The sequence below is a fragment of the Microcaecilia unicolor genome, chromosome 2 (genome assembly GCF_901765095.1).
Source record: "Microcaecilia unicolor chromosome 2, aMicUni1.1, whole genome shotgun sequence".
NCBI classification, from domain to species: Eukaryota; Metazoa; Chordata; class Amphibia; order Gymnophiona; family Siphonopidae; genus Microcaecilia; species Microcaecilia unicolor.
The window spans coordinates 100,256,600-100,274,985 of NC_044032.1; the positions used below are offsets into that span (position 1 = coordinate 100,256,600).

The 18,386-nt window shown below is 40.9% G+C and overlaps 1 protein-coding gene across 1 annotated transcript in view; it reads right to left on the reverse strand.

The window, feature by feature from the left end:
- Positions 1-18,386, reverse strand: part of PDE4D (phosphodiesterase 4D) — a 490,210-nt gene that overhangs the window by 446,904 nt on the left and 24,920 nt on the right. Inside the window, exon 2 of the mRNA XM_030193159.1 lies at positions 2,961-3,152. Within this exon, the coding sequence (XP_030049019.1) occupies positions 2,961-3,152 (192 nt within the window). The remainder of the gene's footprint in view (positions 1-2,960; positions 3,153-18,386) is intronic.

Genomic DNA, 18,386 nt, shown 5'->3' on the forward strand with positions numbered 1-18,386 from the left:
TGCAGTGAATCTATTTTCTTTGCTTACGAGAATCCCTACCTTTACCATGAATGTGGACTTTAGGGAATGCCAGTTTCGTATTATACATAGAGCATATCGCACTCGGAAACACCTTTTTAAGATGGGGCAGGCAGATTCTCCCATCTGCCAGAAATGAATGTGGCAATCCATACCTTTTTTCATGCTTTTTGGTCCTGTTCACATATAAGGGTTTTTTTGGAAAAATATTGTATTATTCTTGGAGGATGAGTTGGCTCTTCATATACCAATCTCACCAATAGGCCTTCTATCTAAGTGAGGTTTTTATCTCACAAAAAAAAGGGGGGGGGCTACACTTTTTCTTAGGAAGGCCAGCAAAGTGGGGAAAAAGGTGATTTTGGGGGTGTGGACAGTGGTGGATTCTCCATCTTACTGGACGTGGTGTAATAAACTACATTCCTTAATGTTATGGGGTGGAACATGGCAAAGCTGTCTCCCAGATGGAAAAAAGCTTTCTTCAGGTGTGGGAGTCTTACATTCAGTCCCTTTCACCACATGCTCATAGGTGCATTTTAAACACTCTTTAATGGTTGTTTGGATCCAGATATGCCCTATAGGGGATTTATTGGGGGGGAGGGGAGGGAAGGGAAGGGAAGGGGAAAAGCTGTTTACTGCTTATTGTTCACACAGGGGGGGGGGGGGGGGGTCATCAGAGAACAGGCTCCCTGTGTTGGTTATTATTCGGTTCAACATAGTTTAATGGTGGCAACTTGGGGGAGGGACAGAGGGGGGCTTATAGGGTTAGTTTTGAGGTTTAGGGTTGCGGTGGGGATAAAAATGTTAAAAGTTTGATAACGGCTTATCTCATGGTGTTTTTACTGTGTATGTTTGCTATTTGAATTTCTGACTACTGCTATTATTGCATAAATTTATTTTAAATTGTCATCAATAAAAATGTTGAACTATAAACTGAAACTTATTATACATATTTCTTTTGCAGTGGACCTCTACCCTGAAGAAGAGACTGAAACCTGGCAATGTCGGCAGAGGCTCCAGTTTTTCTAAGCTAAGTAGCTTTGCTTTTTTTTTTTTTTTTTTTTTAAACATAAGAGTACAATGTTATAAAAGAAGATTACAATTTGGATCAATGATGATCACACAGCACTGCATAAAAAGTCTTATAGGATGCAGCATTTGTGCTGTGACATCTTAAAACCCTTCTAAAAAATGTATAAAGTATGATTTGAAAAGTACACTGAAAACGGTGACATTTAATGAGATTTAATTGCTGGGATTTTACTTTAGTATTAACTTTGGATGCTAGCATTTACTCCGGCCAAAGGCTGGTGTAAACGCTGGTGCCCAGCTCATAGCAGTAAGGCATGTAACTGCTAGTATTGTATAACATTGAGCCTAAATCCTAGGAAAACTCCTGACCAGCCCATGCGTATCCCATGGCCATGCCCCCTTTGGAGTTACACGATATGAAATTTAAGAGCGCATGTTACAGAATAGGGTATAGGGCAGATCCACGCATACCCTGTAATTCTATACAGTGCCACTTTAGTTGCATGCGCAAATCCGGTCATATTCTGTATTTGTGCACACAATTTAATTAGTTAATAAGCCAGTGATAATTGCCAATTAATAAGCAATTATCAACTCTAATTGGAATTAATTAGAATTTGCATGCACAAATGTATAAGCATATTTTATAACGTGATGTGCGCAGATTCTAAGTTGCATAGTTGAAAAGGGGGCATGGCCATAGGCATGGAATAGACAGATCAAGGGTGTTTCTAAAATCTGTGCGCATTGTTATAGAATACACCCAGTCTGTGCCTAATTTAGGCATTGGTATTTATCTTGGCGTAACAACCCACGAATAAATTTAGTCACAGGCGCTGGGCATATTCTATAAACCACATGGAAATTTAGGCTTGTTCTATAAAGTATGCCTAAATTAAGGCGTGCTTTATAGAATACGCTTAGGCTCTGATATATAGAATCTAGTCCATAACTCCTAATTACTTCCAATAAAGTGCTTGTTAACTTCAATAATTGATTGTCACCACCGAATTGACTACTTAGTTTATGTGTGGATCCCGAATTTAAGTGACCTACACAGAATAGTGGGGAAAAATATTAACAACTGACCTTTTGCTTAGGGGTTGATGTAGAAAGCTAATGCAGACAGCAGTGTGTGATTAACACAATATCTACCCATAATTTTCTGATGGAGAAAAGGCTTTTGCACAGAAGCTAACCCTGCACAAAACCTTGTGTAAGACACCAGCACATAGTATATTAAAATCAACGGCAATGAGGTTATTAGCTATTTCTCCCTAATGCAGAGAAAAGCACAGAAGACTTTAAAGGCAAGCAAAATGCAGAAACTTAAACGCCAGGTCCGAGGAGGCATAGAAGGATTAGCTTGTTCTTCTGCAGTAGCATCTGTGAGGATTTAATGCATATTTCTTTTTTTTTTTTTTGCTCTGAACATAACAGTACTCACAACTTTTTTCATGGCCTCCATGAACAACGTTGGTAAATAAATAAACAAACAGGGGAGATGACAGCTCTGCACACAGGTCTAAATATAAAAAAATGGTATCTATGCATATTCTTTAATGGCATTCTGGGCATAAATATAGGCATGGCACAAAAATATTTATTAGAACAATCTATTTCTGTGAAGAATATTTACAGCACGAGTGCAGGTGTGTGCCAATACTTATTTCTGATTGGACATGTACATAGTACTAGCTGTCCTTAGCGCAGTAGCTTGGGCGCATGTGTCCACTGTACTGTCCCTAACTAGTGCACAAGTTCTGCATGGATCTAATTTATATATAGTTTGCTTACTGGGCATTATATTTACATTAGCACAACAGGACTGATGCAGAAAGCTCGCGTTAGTGCTTCCATCTATGCGTAACAGGTTTCTTAGATCATCATACAGTTGAGCTTCAATTACTTACATGTCACTTGCGATGGAGGAGTTCCTGGACATGGACTTTGGAGAGAGGTCATAGTCGCTATCTGACCTGTACAGGAAGGATTCCCTGCGTTGACTATGGACAAAGTTAGCTTGTAGAATGAGTCCTGATCCAGGACTTGTCATGGGATCCAAGGGACTCCGTCCCGAAGATGTGCCATTGTCCACATCAAAGCTGTAACAAAAGAAAACAATATGTATTGATGTGTCTATACTTCGGACTTCTTTTACACAGGAGATGTGTTTATCAACAGAGTTTGTTTATTTATCAGCCTTGAATACACCAACCTCTCAAAATCATGTGCACCTGTAGGACTGGAAACTGATTTATTATCCATAAGCAAACAAAATGAAATGAAGTAACATCACTCCTCCATGAAAGTTTAGGGGCCTGTTTACTAAGCCACGCTATTGGCGAACTACAGTTTATAGCATGCACTAAAAATTAGCACGTGCTAAATGCTAGAGAAACCCATATAGGAATATATGGGTGTCTCTAGCATTTAGCACGCACTAAAAATGCTAGCGCACCTTAGTAAACTGGACTCTTAGTGTTTTGATAACATGGGGGTCCTTTTACTGAACTATGGTAAAAACAGACCTTAGCGTGCCCTTACAAGAGTCTTTCCTGTATGCTAAGGCCATTTTTACCATGACCATCAAAATTCCAATTTTCTATTTTTTGTATTAATGGCCTTGAGCTGTTACGATTAGCACACAGCCATTTCTAAATATTACTGTAGGAGCACTTTCTGACTTCCTGTTTTGTAGGAGAACAAGGGCTTCTGCGTTATCCATGTGTTAACCGGTTAGGATGCAATAATGTAGATGCACTAACTGGTTAGCACAGGAATGCTCCTATCCACCCCCCTGACACGCCTCCTCAAAAGAATTTTAAAAATTAGAGAAAAATGTTAACATGGGATTAGTGCATGCACATTCTAAAACTACCATATGACACTGTAGCGCATCCTGCAATAGGCCACCGTCTTTAATTTTTTATTTTCAGCACTTGATATACCCCAAGTGATCCGTGAGCAACTGTACAGTTTACAATTTCTATTACAGTACTTTGCACTGTCCCTAATGAGCTCACAATCTAACCCCCCATTTACAAATCCACGCTAGTGACTGCCAGTGCACTAATGCCGACACAGCCCATTCACTTTGAATGAGCTGTGTCGGCATTGCTGTACGGCTTTGTAAACAGGGGTGGGGGGTGGGATAAGTTATGTATTGAACCTGGAGAATGGAGGGCTAAGTAACTTGCCCAGGATCACACAAAGCTGCAGAGGGAATTGAACCTGATCCCCCAGGATCTCAACCCACTGCCGACCGTCAGGCAGCAGTGGGAATCGAATCTGGTTCCCTAGGTCCCATTGAGCTAACCATTAGACTCCTCCTGCTTGATTCATTAGGCGCATGTTAGCACCTAATACAGCTTAGTAAAAGGGCCCCATGGTTAGAAACATTTCCCTTTTGTTCTACCATCATTTCACCGATACTGATATTTGGACAAGACCGGTAAGTCAAATGACTCACTCAGGAGCCCTTTTACTAAACTGCGGTAAGCAATAATGCTTGCTTACTGCAGGTTAAAAACCACTGCCGTGGGGCACGCTCAAAATTATTTTGGGGATTGGCATGTGCTTCAAATGCACTAAAAAACAGATTTTATTTTTTAGTGCTGGGAGCTTGTCAGGGGGCAGACAGTAGGTGCGTACTGCACTAATAGAGTGTGAGTTCCTGCCACCTAGAAAACAGGTGTCGGTAAGTAGTCACATGCTAATGGGGAAATTAGAACGTGGCATTTATAAAGAAAATGGGGCCATTTTACAGCCACGGTAAAAGTGGCCTCAGCGCACGGGAAAGACCCCGCTGGCTACTTTGTAGCACAACTTAGTAAAAGGGCCCCTCAGATTCTGCTGTGCTACTGCTGTTCTGTGATAAATGGGGTACACCAAACTTTTTTTCTGCTGAACATGAAGTTTGAGATGCTGTTGAAGTTAGTGGTACGTATGTACCACTGGACACTATTATGCCACACCCATGGTTTGCTCTTTAAGTCTTGTTTTATTCAGTCATTGGAGCTCTACGACTCATTAATTTCTTTGTTTAACTTGCCGTGGGGCAAGAGAGGAACTCTTACTTTGGGAGGGTCTGGAATAAGAAAGGGGCTCTTTTACAAAGTGGTGGTAAAAGGCACTAACCACGAGATGCATTCAGGCATCCCGCAGTACTTCTGGGATTGACGCGGGGTGGGAGGGGTTGTTTGGAGGTGGAGAGTAGGCATGCCCTGTGCTAATTGGGTAGCGCAGGTAAATCACACAGTGCTGCCCAATCAGCATGGGGTTAGCATGAGAGCCCTTACTGCCTAGTAAATGGCTGTCAGGAAGGGCAAGCTAATATTCAGCGCTGGCTGGTTAGTTTAAACCAACCAAAGATAGGCCTGCTATTTCAGTGGCCCAATTTGGCTGCCAAACTTAGTCAGCAACGTGCAATTAGTGGATAGCAAGTTATATCGCTCAATATAACCAATTATCTGCTCAGCACTGACCATGAATATTCAACAGGAGATAATCGATTATCTCCCGCTGGATATTTGCAGATAACTGGTTAAGCGCTATTTAACCAGCAAGGAGCTGAAGGAGTAGCCTAGTGGTTAGTGCAGTGGACCTTGATGCTGGGGAACTTCCCACTGCAGCTCCTTGTGATTCTGGGCAAGTCACTTAACCCTCCATTGCCCCTGGTACAAAACAAGTACCTGAATATATGTAAACCGCTTTGAATGTAGTTGCAAAAACCTCAGAAAGGCCCATTTCCCTTCCAGGCCCATTAAACAGTGCTGAATATGAAGGTGGGGGGGGGGGGGGGGGAATGTTTTGAATTGCTATCTTATTAGGATGAAATTGAATAAGGGTATAGGCACTCATCAGTAAGTCTCCTGTCTACAAAAGCCGTGTGGCAATGCCGACACAGCCCATTCAAAGTGAATGGGCTGTGTCGGCCTTATCGCATCACCAGCCGCTAGTGCGGCTTTGTAAACAGGGGGGTAAAAGATTTAAGAAAGGCAACCCAGGCATCTATGCATCTTTATAAAATAGGCTATCAAAAGTATCTGCAGTAATAGACAAAGTTGTAAATATGTGCATGCACTCTATGCATGATTTTGCATATTTTGTGAATTACACAAGTGCACTGCAACTCTGCCTCAGTGCTGCCCAAACTACGCCCTGGGAATGCCCACGGACAGATCATTTAGAAGTGTGCATGCTCTTGTCAGCAAACATAGGGGCCCTTGTACTAGAAATTAGTGCACATTAATGGACATTAGCATGTAATAAGTGCTATGTGGCCCTTAAGTATAAAGACAGGATGTGCAGCATTTAGCAAGCGCTAATAACCATTAGTGTGCACTAAGCTTTAGAAAAAGATCTCCTTAATTTTATGCACGTGAAACCTGCACACAATTTTATAAAAGGGTCCAAAAAAAAAACCAACAGGACAGACAATCCTCAAACTCCAAGATGGAAGAAAAAAAGGGCAGATCAGTGATACATGTAAACAAACTTTGTCAATTCGCATATAAAACAATGCCCAACGCAGGCCGTGTTTCGCCCAGCAGGGCTGCGTCAGGGGCTAATAAAAAATAAAATTTGAAAAATGTATACATACACAAATATAGAACATACTAAAAACAAAAACAACCAAAGGTGCTAACATACCACATAAATACAATAATACCATGACATAAAGATAAAACATAATATCTGATTACTATAATGTTGTTGGACAGCCCGTGGATGAGTAAATAAGAGACACACAGAATATATTTCAGAAAATAAATATCAGAAAAATAATATCAAAGCCAACATGTAAATAAATATATATCCAATTAATAAAATTATAAAATATCTAGGTTAAAAGATATCCAACTGATGAAATTATACATATATAAAATAAGAAATACAATTAACTATGTTTATTCATGTATTTTTACATATTTAATTATACCATAACATTTTAGTGATCAGATGCTATGTTTATCTTTATTATATAGGATCTATCAGATTTCTCTGTACCACCATTCAGGCTAAATGTGAGCCAGGCACTTTTATGGTGGACAGATATTCCTCAATTCGATCCCATTAGATCCCAACTTATATTACAAATTTAATCAGGCTTTAATTTAATTTAAATTCCACTTAGCTTTAAAATTGTAGTATCACTATATTAGTATTTCTTCCTTATTTCTACTACGGAGACATACAATTTTAAAGCTAAGTGGAATTTAAATTAAATTAAAGTCTGATTAAATTTGTAATATAAAGTTGGGATCTAATGGGATACGAATGAGGAATATCTGCCCACCATAAAAGTGCCTGGCTCACATTAGCCTGAATGGTGGTACAGAGATATCTGATAGATCCTATATAATAATGCCTATGTGAATGCTATAAAGAAGCTGCTAAATAATATGTGAGTAGGGTACCATATAGTGAATTGTACTGACTACCCCCTCTTTGAAAAAATCAAAGTGATACTGTTTAATTGGATGTTTATCTTTATGTCATATTATTATTGTATGTATATGCTATTTTAGCACCTTTGGTTGTTTTTGTTTTTAGTATTTTCTATATTTGTGTATTTATATATTTTTCTAATTTTATTTTTGTAGCCCCTGACGCAGCCCTGCTAGGCGAAACACGGCCTGTGTCGGGTATTGTTTTATATGTGAATTGACTAATAAAGTTTGTATACATCTATCACTGATCTGCTCTTTTTTTCTTCCACAATTTTACAAAAGCCATATTATAGAAATGAAACATGCTTCTATACCATGGAAATGTGCTTTAAAATTACTCCTTAATGGCTAACAGGTGACCCTGATAACTCACATTGATCATATCTCAAAGTCTCAAATTCAGTTTTTGGCTACTGTGGATTCCCATTCCCAATGTCTTATGGGTTTGATATCAAAAAATGATTTATGTGTCTTAGGGGCCCTTTTACTAAGCAGCATAGGCGCCTACACATGCCTAACATGCGTCAATTTTGAGTTACTGCTCGGCTACCGTGTGGCCCTTGTGGTAATTTCATTTTTGACACGCATCTGCTTCGCGTGCCAGAAATATTTTTATTTTCTGGCAATCGGATGGTAAATCAGGCATTTTACGCACATAGACCATTACCGCCCCAATTACTGTGTGAGACCTTACCGCTAGGTCAATGGCTGGCAGTAAGGTCTTAGACCCAAAATTTTCATTTTGCCATATGTCCATTTTCGGCAAAATTTTTAAAAAGGCATTTTTGACAGGTGCGCTGAAAAATAATTCTGCGTGTACCCATAACATGCGTCTACACTAGCGCACGCCATTTTTCAGTGCGCCTTTGTAAAAGGCCCCTTAATACATAATAATAAAAAAAAATTCAGAGGCAGTCAGGGCCAAAATTCTGTAAATATTGATCAAAAATGGGCAACCAACCCCAAATATTTGAAGGTAGAGAAGCTCCAATATATATTCCATATGGTAAAATTGTCACAAACAACATCTGAACTTCCCAAAAACAGTTTTTCAAAGAACATTTTTTAAATGTGCTCATATGTTCTCAGATAGGATTGCCACAGACCTAAAGGCCTTAAACTACATCTTAAGGCATCTAATCATCACACAGTTCAAACTTTTTCTTATATATGTGCCAACGCATGCGATGTGCTTATGAATCAAACAAAGTACTTAACTGTTGAAGTGCAGATTTTAGGGTCCCGACATAGACCCATTTGCAATTGCTATTTCAAGAAACTCAACTTCTCATTTCAATAATACTGGATAGTTACTATTGAAGTGAGAAGTTGGTTTTCTTGAAACAGCAATTGCTGGCTGTCATTTCCTCTTCTTTCTACCTTTGTTAATATGTGAAATGCATCTTGTCTGGGCTTCCAAGATGTATTTTTAAACATTGTCCATGCCGGATTTAATGTCTAACCTGTTTTTTTTAACCATTTTCTTCATTTTATCATAGTCGACCTTTCGAAAATTAGATGCTGCTATAGTAGATTTCCTTTGTAGCATTATTCCAGATAGTAGCTCGGCTAACTCCCACGGTTGGTGGCCAACCCGGAAATTCAATGCCAGGGCCATATCTGGCAATTGGCATTGAATTTCCAGGTTTTGTTGTCAATTAACCTACACTATCCGGATTGTTTTGGACTCAAATACAAATCTATATATGCCTCCCAACTTTCCTTTCGTGGGTACTCGATTATGGAATGCCTACCTACATTAGTTAAATCAACCCAGAACTATCTAAGTTCAGAAAATTGTTAAAATCCATCCTATTTAAAAAGGTTTACTCTCCAGAAACAACATAATAAGATCAATTTCTTGGTTCCAGATAATCCAAAAACACTTAATTTAGTTTTCTCTACTATTCTGCTGTTTAAGATAATGCCAACTTTAAGTTTACTGTCTGTACTGTTTTAATATACTATTGTACTGTAGTCCTGTTATAGCTGATGTAAGCCACATGAGCTACAACCAGTGGGAAAATGTGGGATATAAATACTTTAAAATAAAATAAATTAAAAACATAGTAGGTTAAGTTGATATTCACCAGCTGACTGGCTATGTTATAGAGGTCAAAGATAGACCTGCTATGTACGCGGGTCTATCTGGCCGCTAAACTTATCCGTCAGCCAGTGATATTGGCGCTCACCTGCTATGTCGCGCAACACAGCCATGACAAGTAGCCACTACGCAGTAATATTCAGTTGAGATAGTGGCTATCTCATGCTGAATATTAGTGCTTAACCGGCTTAAGTGTATTTAACCGACCCGACATGAGCCATTCCTGGCTGGTTAATAGTTTTAAACATCGGCTGATGTGTGTTTGAGATCTGCTGTCTACTGCTTTGCTGGCACAACTTGGATTGTGATATTTGTTTGGAGCAGTGTTCCACTACCATACCACTGAGGCAGCTCATTAGTGGGTTTGAAACGTGGATCATGTCAGGTACTCAGAGTGACCCTAGTGGTTAGGGTGGTGGACTTTTGGTCCTGAGGAACTGAGTTCGATTCCCACTTCAGGCACAGGCAGCTCCTGTGACTCTGGGCATGTCACTTAACCCTCCATTGCCCCATGTAAGCCGCATTGAGCTGCTATGAGTGGGAAAACGCGGGGTACAAATGTAACAAAATAATATATATTAATAAAGGATTTCTGAACTGCCACATTTGGATATGCCTCTTTCTTCATCCCCATTGTCTGTGGATTGTAATACATTTCTTGTTTGCTGTATGCATGAAGTGTGCACTATTCACTGTGTAGCCTTTCTTGATAATACATGCATGTGTGAACCGTTGTGCATTAGTGAACAGTGAAAGCATGAGCACTTTATCGAGAAAGTACGTACGCCCTTTTTGAAAAGTGCACACTCTTCATGAAGGCTGCATACCCTTTTGATAAAGAGACACTACTTCTGCGTCAACATAATGAAAACAAATCCCAAAGAAAACCAACATTCCTGGAAATGACACAACACAGAAAATTCTGGGCTGCACACCCCTAAGACAAATAAGTCATCTGCTTATCTTTATGCGTTGGCTGGCTAACTAAACATGGCCCTTTACCGATTCTCTCTCCTGTTCGCTTACCCTCTGCTTCTAACTATGTAGAGACACAGTATGCTGCCCTTTGCACAGCCCTTCTCCTGGCTACTGAAAGGATTTTTCAGCATTTTATTAGTCAGAATATGAACTGTGACATCTGTTGGGAAGGAAGAAATGAGAATTGGAGCTTAGCCACAGTTGATCTGAGTACTTGCCAACTGGGTCGAGCAGATTTTTATTAGATGTAATAGACAAATCAAAACCGGGATTGGTTTGAATAATCAGCTCAAAAGGGTCACATCAAAATGTAATTACCTTCACCAGTCCCTAGTACAGTAACTAAGTAAACTGGCACAAATAGTACGGCTACTACTGATTTCTATAGAACTACTTGATGTGTGTGGAGCTACACAAATACGCATAACAGACTGTCTCTACTCAGTAGAGCTTAAATCTTATCAAGACAAACGTAAGAAAACTAGTGCTGTCCACTGAACTTTCTCCCTGTATCCCTTACCTTTCCCCCCTTCTAAACTGTGCAGAATTTGATCAGCCAAAGGTGACCATCCAGTGAAATTCAAGGGTCCTAACAACCCCACCAATTTTCAAGGGGCTCTTTCAAGTATGTCTGCTCTTTAATTCAAGACACCTGGTCTGCTATTGCCTTTATTGCAAACTCTCTAATTTTCCTGCTTTGACGATATATTGCAAAGATACCTCATTCCAAACCACGTGCTCTTGAGTGTTTGCTTTCCCCTAGTTCTAGTTTAAAAGCTGCTCTGTCTCCTTTCAAAATTTTGATGCCAGCAGCCTGGATCCACCCTGATTAAAGTGGAGTCCATTTTCCACAGAATGTTGCCCTGTTCCTAACAAATTTAAATCCCTCCTCCCTGCAAGATTGTCTTATTCATACACTGAGACTCCAGAGCTTTAGTCCAGCACACTGTTCAGGCACCATTTCAAAGAAAGCTAATCTGGAGGTTCTGGATTTGAATTTTCCAAGGGCCCTGTTTACTAAGCAGCGTTATATAGGTTAATGTTTTTAAGGCACATTAACAGTAGTAGTAGTAGTAAGCGCTTTAACCAAGTACGTGCCTTACAATATCCTTACAGATGCTTACATGGTTAGTGCGCGCACTAATTGTAGGCATGTTAAAAACACTAACACGCCTTAGTAAACAGGGCCCTAAGCCTAAATTTAATTTCTATAACCTCCCTCTCACATTTTCCTAGGTCACTGGTACTGGCATATACCAAGATAGCAAGCTCCTCTTCAGCACTGTCTAAAATCTTATATAGGTGATGAGCGAGATTTGCCATCTTCCTACAAAGGTGAGCAAGTTACCAAGGGAGATTTATAATCCTAACGAGTGAGATTTATAATTGAATTGGGAAATACCATAAAACATGAAGCACCTCTGCCAGCCACAGACGACGTAAGCTATAATAATTTATGTTTATGATACAGGAAGTTTCTATAGTAGTTTTTTTATCAAACGTAATTTTGTCATTTTGCAGCCGTATTGGAAGCAGTGGTTTTGAAAGACTACTGTGGTTCATTTTTAAGAAGCTTTGCTATAACAAACTTGAGCCTATTACATGAAAGTAATTATTGTGACATTGCCCTAAGAGAAGTTATAATCTAATGTAACAAATCATACTTATATAAACACATTCCCTGGCTTCCAGCCTGTTTAGCTATTGCAAAGTTAGTATATAATCAGTATCCCTCCAACTCTAAAGAAAAAGCAACGAGTATTTGATCCAAATTAACTGTAGCTATAATTTAATTATTAAACAGCATCAAAATTGTTAAATGTTTGTATGTACTGTGACACTCTGTTCCCTGGAACACTTTTAGGAGAACGCAGGCTGCTCAGCTCTGTGTGTACATGTTGTCCTTGCTTTATTCGGTCTGTCCTATGCCTCTGGGTTTGTTGCTGGACTGTCTGTGGTAATAACTCTCACTGGTCATCTTTGGATAGCATCACTAATTTCCTAAGGGGGTCCTTTTACTAAGCTGTGGTAAAAAGTGGCATGTGGAAGTGTGGACGCTTGTTTTGGGGCATGCTGGGACATTTTTTACAGTGGCTGGGAAAACGGGCTTTTTTTAATGGGCCGGGAAATGGGCATGCACTGAAATTAAAACTAGTGCTTGCCTATGTACGGCCTGAACCCTTACCACCACCCACTGACTTAGCAGTAAGGGCTTAAGCGCTACCTGAGTGCTAACCATGTTGCACGCACCTACTGCTGATTACCGCCGGGAATGCCCCCGTGGTAGAAAATTATTTTCTACCTTGGAATTTGGCGCATGCCAAACGTAGAATTACCGCCTGGTGGTAGTGCTGATTTGGCGCACGTTACCCGCATGTTAACCCTCCTGTTTCTTATTGAAAAGGCCCCTTGATAATATTTTATTTAGATAACTTAACATGGATTAATTGTTCTGTGCAGTTTAAATAAAAGAATACGTAAAATCAATCACAAACAATGTGTACCTCAAAACACCATAAATAAATCACTGCAGCGGAAAGGCCTCAGCAAACAAATAACCCTTCAACAACTTCCTGGATCTTCTCAAATCTGTTCCCACCCTAACCTCAGCAAGCCATTCAATCCACAGCCTGGAAAAGGAAGTTGCCCTAACTTTTCTACCTTTAATGAGGATACAACAAGAAAATTTACTGAACCTGAGTGAAACATATGCCCTAGTACGTATGAGTTTTAAGGTAACATCTAAATCTTCACTCAACTCTAAACACTAGACAGCAGATAATAAATTTAATTCTTTGGCTATATTGGTAGCCAGTGAAGCGAAATGAGGAAGGGAGTAATGTGTTCTCTCAAATATCCTGTCAGCAATTTTGCTGCCAAATTCTGTATCACTTGAACCGAGTATAAAGATGGAAGACATTTGACAAGCCAAAGGGGCTCTTTTGCTGAACTACAGTAAGGTTTTGCTCTTACAGTGTATTATTAGCAAAACCAGTGGTCAGTAAATGCAAAGCCCATGTGGTAAATACACAGGGGGGGGGGGGGGTATCTGCTCTTCATTTATTGCACAGGGCAGATACATGCCACATGACATTTTGTTACCTGCAGTGCCAGATTGAGACTCACACTGTCACAGCAGATGACATGGTGAGGGGCCTAAGCATAAATAAAAATGAGCTACATAGATCTGCCATGGTGGTGCTCCCTCCCCTAACACATTCTCCCATCTAATACCCCTTTTCAACACCACCCCGATTCAATTTATTTTAAACATTTCTAACCTGCCTATTATCTAGACAGGGTGCACTGTACATACATATTATACAATAAATAATAAACAGTGAAAAAACCCCTCTGCACTTTTCAAGCAGCCCACTGCCCTACCCAAATCAGTCACAGAACCTGGATCCTTTAGCCATGAAAAAGATTGAAGAAAGAAATATGTTTTAAACTGTTTTTAAATTGAGAGATGGTGCATCCATTCGGGCAATTGGTTCTGATCTCACCAAACATCCTAATCCCCCCAACAGACCCCCACTCTCAACCTCCCCATCACAAGCCTCTGCCCTCCAAAAACTCTTTGATTCCCTGACACAACCAGATCCCATCATGCTGCTAAGCCCCTCCCTGAACCCAAGCCCCACCCATGTGTCACTGGAAAACCTCCCCACACCCTTCCCAACACCCTTGAGACTTACCCAGAGGTGCATAAGTACATAAGTTACTGCCATACTGAGACAGACCGAAAGCCCATCAAGCCCAGCATCCTGTTTCCAACAGTGGCCAATCCAGGTCATAAGTACCTGGCAAGATCCCAAAACAGTACAATACATTTTATACTGCTTTTTTAGATTGTAAGCTCTTCGAGCAGGGACCGTCCTTCCATGTTAAACTGTACAGCGCTGCGTAACCCTAGTAGCGCTATAGAAACGTTAAGTAGTAGTAGTAGTAGTAGTTATTCTAGAAATAAGAAGTGTATTTTTCCCAAGTTCTTTTTAATAATGGTCTATGGATTTTTCCTTTAGGAAGCCATCCAAACCTTTTTAAACCCCGCTAAGCTAACCGCTTTTACTACATTCTCTGGCAACGAATTCCAGAGTTTAATTACACGTTGCGTGAAGAAATATTTTCTCCGATTCATTTAAAATTTACTACTTTGTAGCATCATTGCGGTCCCCTAGTCCTAGTATTTTTGGAAAGAGTAAACAAGTGATTCACGTCTACCCATTCCACTCCACTCATTATTTTATAGACCTCTATCATATCTCCCTCAGCTGTCTTTTCACCAAGGTGCCCCAGAGTATTCCGTCTGACTACCTCAGCACTATTCGACAGTCCCAGGGCAGTCAGTTGCTCCCTCCCTGCTCTGCGCAGACTCTGCCCCTGTGTATGCCTACCTGTAAAATAGGGCTCCTTTTACTAAGCTGCGGTAAACCAGAGCATGCTTACTGCAGCTTAAAAGGGTTTGCCATGGGACCCACTGAGGCATCCTGCAGTAAGTTCCAAATGTGTGCACGCAAACCATATGCTAATTTTTTAAAACATTTTTCTTGGAGAGGTTGTGTCTGGGGCAGAGAGCGGGCATTTCTGTGCTAATCAGTAGCGCATCTATATTACCGCATGCTAAACTGATTAGTGCATGAGCCCGTACTGCCTACAAAACAGGCGTCGGTAAATGCAAATGCACTAATTTTTGGTAATGGCCGCGTGCTAATGGCAACATTAGCACATGGCCATTAATTTGGAAAATGGAAACTCAGACATTTTCCGGCTGTGGTAAAAATGGCCTTAGCATAGGAAAGACTCACGTAAGGGCGCATTAAGGCCACTTTCTACTGCAGCTTTGTAGATGGAATTTAGGCATATGTATGTGTGCGTATATGCCATTACTCTAAAGACAGGCATGCGTAATCAGTGTGTAACTCTCCACACGTCTTATAAAGAAGTACCCAGCATGTGTGTGCTAAATGGATTTAACACACATTAACCTGAGTAGTAACAAATGTCTGAGATCTTAAAATGCTTGTTGGTTTAACAAATATGTTCCAGGTGATATGTACTGCAGAAGACATTGAGAAGACACATTTGCCAACACCAAAATCTTTATCCTAATTGAAGCTATTATGGAGGCATCCCAAGTTTGTTTTGGAGACCCTCCGGATGTTATGACTCCTGATGCAAGTGTTATCGCTGAAACACGAAGCCGTGTTGAGTCTATCCATTATGGCAAGCCTAATGGTGCAGTGTTGTATTGTTTACAATCTGAAGTCTTTTGACTCTTAAGTAATAAAATAATTTTTTCCTTAGCCTCTGGTAATCCTGTACTTTGTTACACTGGGAAGACCAAAGGTCCAACCCTACTCTTTTGCTTTGCCAAGCGATATTCAGCCTATGCAGAGAATGTTTTTATAAGCCACTTAGAGGCTTATTTTCGAAAGTGATCGCCGGCAATCTTCCGACATAAATCGGGAGATGGCCGGCGATCTCGTAAAAGCAGCAAAATCGGTATAATCGAAAGCTGCTTTTTTTACACCATCGCCGCTTTATCGTCGCCGAGCCGGCGAAAGTTCAAGGGGTCATGTCAGCGGCGAAGCGAAGGCGGGACATGAGTTGGCATGGGGTGTGGTTACCAGATGGCCGGCTTTTGCGGATAATGGAAAAAAAAGCAGCGCTAAGTAATATTTCGCCACTTTTACTTGGTCCTTTTATTTTCACGACCAAGCCTCAAAATGGTGCCTGAACTGACCAGATGACCACCGGAGGGAATGGAGGATGACCTCCCCATACTCCCCAGTGGTCACCAACCCCCTCCCACACTAAAACAATAAAAAAAAAACCTTTTTAGCCAGCATGTATGCCAGCCTCAAATGTCATACCCAGCTCCCTGACAGCAGTATGCAGGTCCCTGGAACAGTTTATGTTGGTTGCAGTGGACTTCAGGCAGGTGGACCCAGGTCCATCCCCCCCCCCCCAACCTGTTACACTTGTGGTGGTGCTAAGTTGTGTTGCCCTCCAAACCCCCCCCCCCCCCCCCAAACCCCACTCTACCCACATCTAGGTGCCCCCTTCACCCATTAGGACTACGGTAGTGGTGTAGAGTTGTGGGGAGTGGGTTTTGGGGGGGGATTTTGGGGGGGCTCAGCACCCAAGGTAAGGGGGCTATGCACCTGGGAGGTATTTGTTTATTTTTTTATTTTTATTTTTAGAAGTGCCTCCTAGGGTGCCTGGTTGGTGTCCTGGCATGTCAGGGGGACCAGTGCACTACAAATGCTGGCTCCTCCCACGACCAAATGCCTTGGATGTTGCCGGGTTGGAGATTGTGGGCATTTTTTTCCATTATTGCTGAAAAACAAAACTGGCCATCTCAAACCCAGCGAACTCTGGCATTTGGCCGGCCATCTTTTTGATAATACGGTTCCAGCCAGCTGTAGCGCCGCCACCAAAATAGATCGCTAGCGATCTATTTCGACGGCGACGTTCAATTATGCCTTTCTTGCCTGTATAGGCTCAATTTGGGGGATATCAAATGTCTGTAAAAATACACTGAGGCATTTGTGTGCATAACTTACAGAATACTACGCAGTGCACAGTTCACACATACGTGTTCCTGCTGGTATTCATTACACATACATGCAGATTGGGGGCCTGATTCGGAGCCAGATTCAGTAAATGGCGCCATTATGATCTGCTCTGATAGTCTTTCCAAAATACTAGGACTAGGGGGCATGCAATGAAACTATAGTGTAGTAAATTTAAAACAAATCGGAGAAAATATTTCTTCACCCAATGCATAATTAAACTCTGGAATTTGTTGCCGGAGAACGTGGTGAAGGCGGTTAGCTTCGCAGAGTTTAAAAGGGGTTAGACGGTTTCCTAAAGGACAAGTCCATAAACCACTACTAAATGGACTTGGGAAAAATCCACAATTACAGGAATAACATGTATAGAATGTTTGTACATTTGGGAAGCTTGCCAGGTGCCCTTGGCCTGGATTGGCCGCTGTCGTGGACAGGATGCTGGGCTCGATAGACCCTTGGTCTTTTCCCAGTGTGGCATTACTTATGTACTAAGTCTTCTGTACAGGGCACTCTGCACAGAGCGCCCTTTAGAGAATACTAGCTTGCTGTACTTTTCGCGCCTAACTTACAATGCAAACACTTACCCCTAACCAAAAGCTGGTGTAAATTCAGAGGCCCAGCTAATGGCAGGCATGCAAATGCAGGTGCTCTCTAACGTCACGCCTCGTTTCTGGGAATGCCCTTGGCCCGCCAATGCCCTCGTTTTGAATTGTGTGCTATAAAACTTAGGGGTGCATGTTACAAAACAGGGCATAGGGCAGAGGCATGCCTAACTCCTAATTACTGCCAATTAAGTGCTTGTTAACTCCTGTAAGTGACAGAACTTAATTGACTAATTAGTTTACTGTGAGACTAGGCCAAATTTGGATGACTTATACAGAATCTGAGTGTTGGTGCCAAGCTCTACAAACTATTGAGTAGTGTAGAACGAGAAAACGTAAATTGATTTTGTACTCTTTCACAAAGTACAAACACTACAGGGCACTCAATGAAGGTACATGGTACTACTTTTAAAACGTACGACTCAATAATCCTCTTCAAAATATACTGGCTGTATTTTCACTTTAAGTTGCTTACTTAATACTCAATTGCTAACAGCTAATCATCAATGGAAAAATGAAAAAAATGGAAAAACGAAGGAAAACGCCTCAAACGAGCTCCTTACAAATGTGGCTTCTAGCCTACTAGATCAAGGAGTTTTCACTATCATCGGCTAAAAAACCT